At 40.2% G+C, this 4,508-nt stretch overlaps 1 protein-coding gene across 1 annotated transcript in view; it reads left to right on the top strand.

Annotated features, from left to right (window-relative positions):
- Spin1 (spindlin 1) overlaps window positions 1-4,508 on the top strand; it is a 61,873-nt gene that overhangs the window by 22,636 nt on the left and 34,729 nt on the right. Inside the window, exon 2 of the mRNA XM_013023509.1 lies at window positions 1,126-1,174. Within this exon, the coding sequence (XP_012878963.1) occupies window positions 1,126-1,174 (49 nt within the window). The remainder of the gene's footprint in view (window positions 1-1,125; window positions 1,175-4,508) is intronic.

The following is a 4,508-nucleotide window of genomic DNA, read 5'->3' as shown; positions in this document are numbered from 1 at the left end:
TTTTTTTGCCGGTCATGGGGCCTGAACTCTGGGTCTGGGCGCTGTCCCTCAGCTCTTCAGCTCAAGGCTACTGCTCTACCACTGGAGCCACAAGCCACTTCCGGCTTTTTCTGTTTATGTGATGCTGAGGAATCGAACCCAGGGCCTCATGCTTGCAAGGCATGCACTCTACCGCTGAGCTACCTTCCCAGCCCCTTCCCAGAACTCTTTATGTGATGATATGTGTTTAGCTAAAGACTGAGTCTCCCCTTCAGATTACTGAATCAGTAATATATTTCCCCTCACCCCCATTACTGAAGCTTCTCTTCTGAGAAGGCCCCTCCTGTACTATCTATCCTCTGTTCCATATTTCCAGTCACCATTTCCCCCTAATTGCAGTCTGGTTCTCCACTTGACAAAGCCAGTGCTCCTTCATATACCATCACCCAAATATTGGTCTCAGGAGTGACTTCAGTGTTAGGCCCCCTTGCTTGCTTTTCTGCTCCCAGTTCCTGTAATGTTCATTGCCTGACACCCCAGCGTGGAAACCAGATGCTTATACATTTTGCTTGTTTATGAAAAGGGAGTTCTGAAGTTCCAGCTTCATCGCAGAAATTCTCCATTCTTACAGCTTTGTTTATGCAGCTTTTGTTATGTATAAACACACACAGAGAATGTGTGTATACATGTGTGCATGTGCAGTTCAAACACTGGAACACTTGAACTCATGGCCTTTGTGCTGTCCCTGAGCTTTTTTTGCTTAAGGCTAACATCCTATCACTTTGAGCCACAATGCCACTTTTCTGGTGGTTGATTGGGGACAAGAGTCTCACAGCCTTTCCTGCCTGGGCTAGCTTTGAACTGCGATCATCACAGCTTAGCCTCCTGAGTAGCTAGGATTATAGGCATAAGCCACCTGCACCTAGCTTGGTTTTGTGTTTTAATGGCTGATTTGGGAGTGAAGTATTGACTGCCATTTTGTCTGCTCAGACTAGCTCCTTTTGTAAAAGTTAAATAAATTAAATAATTGCTTAAACCTGTTCGTTTATTTACAAACTGATGTAACAGTTTTGCAGAAGTTAAAATTTCCCCAAGATCTGAGGTATTCTCTCTGCTTTGCACTGACTGTAGCATACTTTCTTGCAGGCCATGCTGGAGTGTCCGCAAACATGATGAAGAAGAGGACATCCCACAAGTAAGTAATTTGGAAACTTGTTTAGTTTTTACTGGCTTAAATCAGTTCTTATGGGTAGCTTGTTTCATTTTTAACTCTCTGCACGTTTATACTCTATTCCAGTCAATTTCACCCCTTCTGTCACACTTCATGCCCCTGGGAAACACATTTTTAGACAGCTGTGACCCTAGTTAACTAGCACACTTAAGTACCCCAGCTCACTTTAGCCCAATGCCTGGTAACAGTGGTCATGTTCCCATCTTGTTTCCTCTGCTTGGTCTGGCTGAACTGGGCCTGGTCTGCCTTTCCTCTTTTGAAACCTTTAAGAATAATGGTCTGGTCGGGCGCCAGTGGCTCTCGCCTGCAGTCGTAGCTACTCAGGAGGCTGAGAGCTGAGGATCATGGTTCAAAGCCAGACCGGGCAGGAAAGTCTGTGAGACTCTTATCTCCAATAAACCACTAGAAAACCGGAAGTGGCTCTGTGGTAGAGTGCTTGCCTTGAGCTGAAGAGCTGAGTGATAGCTCCCAGTCCAGAGTTCAAGCCCTATGACCTATCAAAAAAAAGATTAATGGTCTGCTCCCATTTCTGTGGAGCAGCCTAGCTGTAGGAAATAGCAGTGGTCTGAGAGTTGGCACATGAACCTCTCCCATGTCTCTGTCAAATCTGATCTGTCTAGATGCAGGGCTTTTCTCCTGGTCTATATCTGTGATTTACAGGAGGGACCTTCTTTTGTACAGAAACTGGGTTTTATGCTAGAGGGTTGCCTAGCATGCAGCACTGTCTACTTTCTCTAAATTAGCCATTTAGGGAACACCTGCTATATTAAAATGTGATTAAGTAGCCTTTCTTTGTTTTGCATTGCTGATGGTCTCAGTATATAATCTGTGGTGGTATCAAATTTATAGTCCCTTAGCCACTCACATGCTGGCAGTATAGGTGTCCATCCCCACATCCAGAAGTGACAGGTATGTTCTCAGTGCTATAATCTGTAGGTGTCGGGGTACCAAAGCTCTGCTGTTCACTGGTGGCTGTGCTCCTCCACCTTGGAAATACCATGCTACAAACACCTTTCTCACTGTATAGCAGTTACTTCCAAATTACTCATGCTGAACGTTTGTGCCTTTACTGCATTCTAGTGACCTCAAGTGTGTGATATGTAAGCAAGAATTCGTAATATGCAGTTTAAGAAATGACCTAGAGAAGAGAAAATTGAAGGTTAGATGAGTATATTCTTGTTTCTCTGATTATTGCTTATGTATTAAATTTCCTTTTCATTGTTGCCTTTATGGTTTTTCCATATCCAGTGATAATGCCAGTTAATGTGATAGCTGTATTTAATACCATCTCACTACCATAAATGGTAGGCCACTTTTTGCCAAAAACAGAAGACAAAAATATACACAGAAATATGTCACAAATTTTAGGCATTGGCAGGGAATCAAGACCAAACAGTACATTGAAAATAGATTTTGCCACTGGAAAGGTTTTGAGAATGTTAATGTGCATTGTTTTTGACCATTTTTACTTATTTTTAAATATATACTAAAAGATTATTTACTTCGGATGAATTTTATATAATAATCACTAGAGGCAAGAATATTGGTAATATATACAACTAAGAACAGTATGTGACTTATTTGGACTGGCTCATGGTAGAACTGTGACTGTTGAAGAGTATTTTGCATATGGTGCCTTTAAGCATTGGCTACTGAAATATAAAATACTTAAATGCTGGTTAGGAAGAGTGAGTTTAAGGCACCTAGGGAGTCTGGGTAAAGGAAGAAAGGCTTTTTTTCTTTTTTTTTGACAAAATATAACGGATATTTACTGGAGTAGAGTACTTAAGTGTCTCCTACAGTATGTTTAGCTTGTTTGGTACATGAACACTGAAGTTAGTGTTTGATCTCAGTTATTGCTGTCCACCCAGAGTGTGACCCATGGATCAGCAGCAGCTTGAGATGAATGGACATGGAAATAAGTGGCTGTGTGTTGTTATTTTTTCCCTTTTGTATTCATTTTTTTAAACAAAAACCGTCAATTTAAAATACAGATTAATCAGCTGGGTGCTGTTGGCTTATGCCTATAATCTTAGCTACTCAGGAGACTGAGATCTGAGGATTATGGTTCAAAGGCAGCTTGGACAGAAAAGTCTGTGAGACTACCACCAGAAAACTGGAAGTGGTGCTGTGGCTCAAAGTAGAATGCTAGCCTTGCGCAAAAGAGCTCAGGGATAGCACCCAGGCCATGAGCTCAAGCCCCACAACTGATACCCCCCCCCAAAAAAAAATATATATATATATATGCACACATGTGTACACACACACACATTTCTCTACTTGGAATGTTCTTGAAGTAAATGGTTCAGAAAAGACTAACAGTCTTTCCTTAGTAATTTGACATATTTCTAACACTTTGTCTTGTGTTCCTATTCATATGTTCAATTCATATGGAAAAGCTTTAATTTTTATTTTTCCTGATTTCAAAATTCTAATTAGCAATTTGAGATTAAAATATTTTAACATGTTTATTCAGTATTTGATCTTTTGCTTTTCAGCTTATATCATTCCATTTATATAAAATAAAATGTTCAGATTCAGCAAACCTATCTGTACAGAAAGTTAGTGGATGCCTAAGACCAAGGGAGAAGTGGGTAATAGCTTTTAGGAAAAGAGCTTGTTTGCAAATAAACACACACACGCACGCACGCACGCGACAGGATAAATCACACAGGATTTCAGACATTGACACAGTGAGATCAAAGGAGGACATTCCCAGGAGAGGACCACCAAGATCAATTCACATGGCTGGGTCACTCACAACTGGTGCTCTACCACTTAAGCCATGTCTCTAATTCCAGCTTTGTTTTTTCAGTATTTAATCTTTACCATGGAAGATCTTACATATAAATATATATATATATATATGTATATAAATAAAAGTGAAGTAGTATATAAATCTAGCATCACTTACCCAGATTTAATAATTAACATTTTAGGCTTAGGGTATAGCTTGGTGCTAGGGTATTTGCCTACTTTGAACAAGGCCCTAAGTCTGATCATCAGCACTACAAAATGGATGAACAAATAAATGAAAATGGCATATTGTCAGATATGAGACGTTTTTAATAAGCTGCATGTTACTTAAGGAAGTTCTAACTCTGTCTTTAATTAGATGCAGGTTGGAAGAACTTTATTGTGTCTGTCTGTCCTTCCATTAGTCTTTTATCAGTGCAACTGAGGAGGTGTGAACTCAGAGCCTTGTACTTGCTGGATAGGAGTTTATCATTTGAACCTTATCACCAGTGCCTTTAAGTCTTCTTTTATTATTAACAACTTGTGTTTCTCTGTCCTTCCC

Source organism: Dipodomys ordii, unplaced genomic scaffold (genome assembly GCF_000151885.1).
Source record: "Dipodomys ordii isolate 6190 unplaced genomic scaffold, Dord_2.0 Scaffold68, whole genome shotgun sequence".
Classification (NCBI taxonomy): Eukaryota; Metazoa; Chordata; class Mammalia; order Rodentia; family Heteromyidae; genus Dipodomys; species Dipodomys ordii.
The sequence above is the reverse complement of the archived record's forward strand: the minus strand, read 5'-3'. Positions and strand labels throughout refer to the sequence as shown.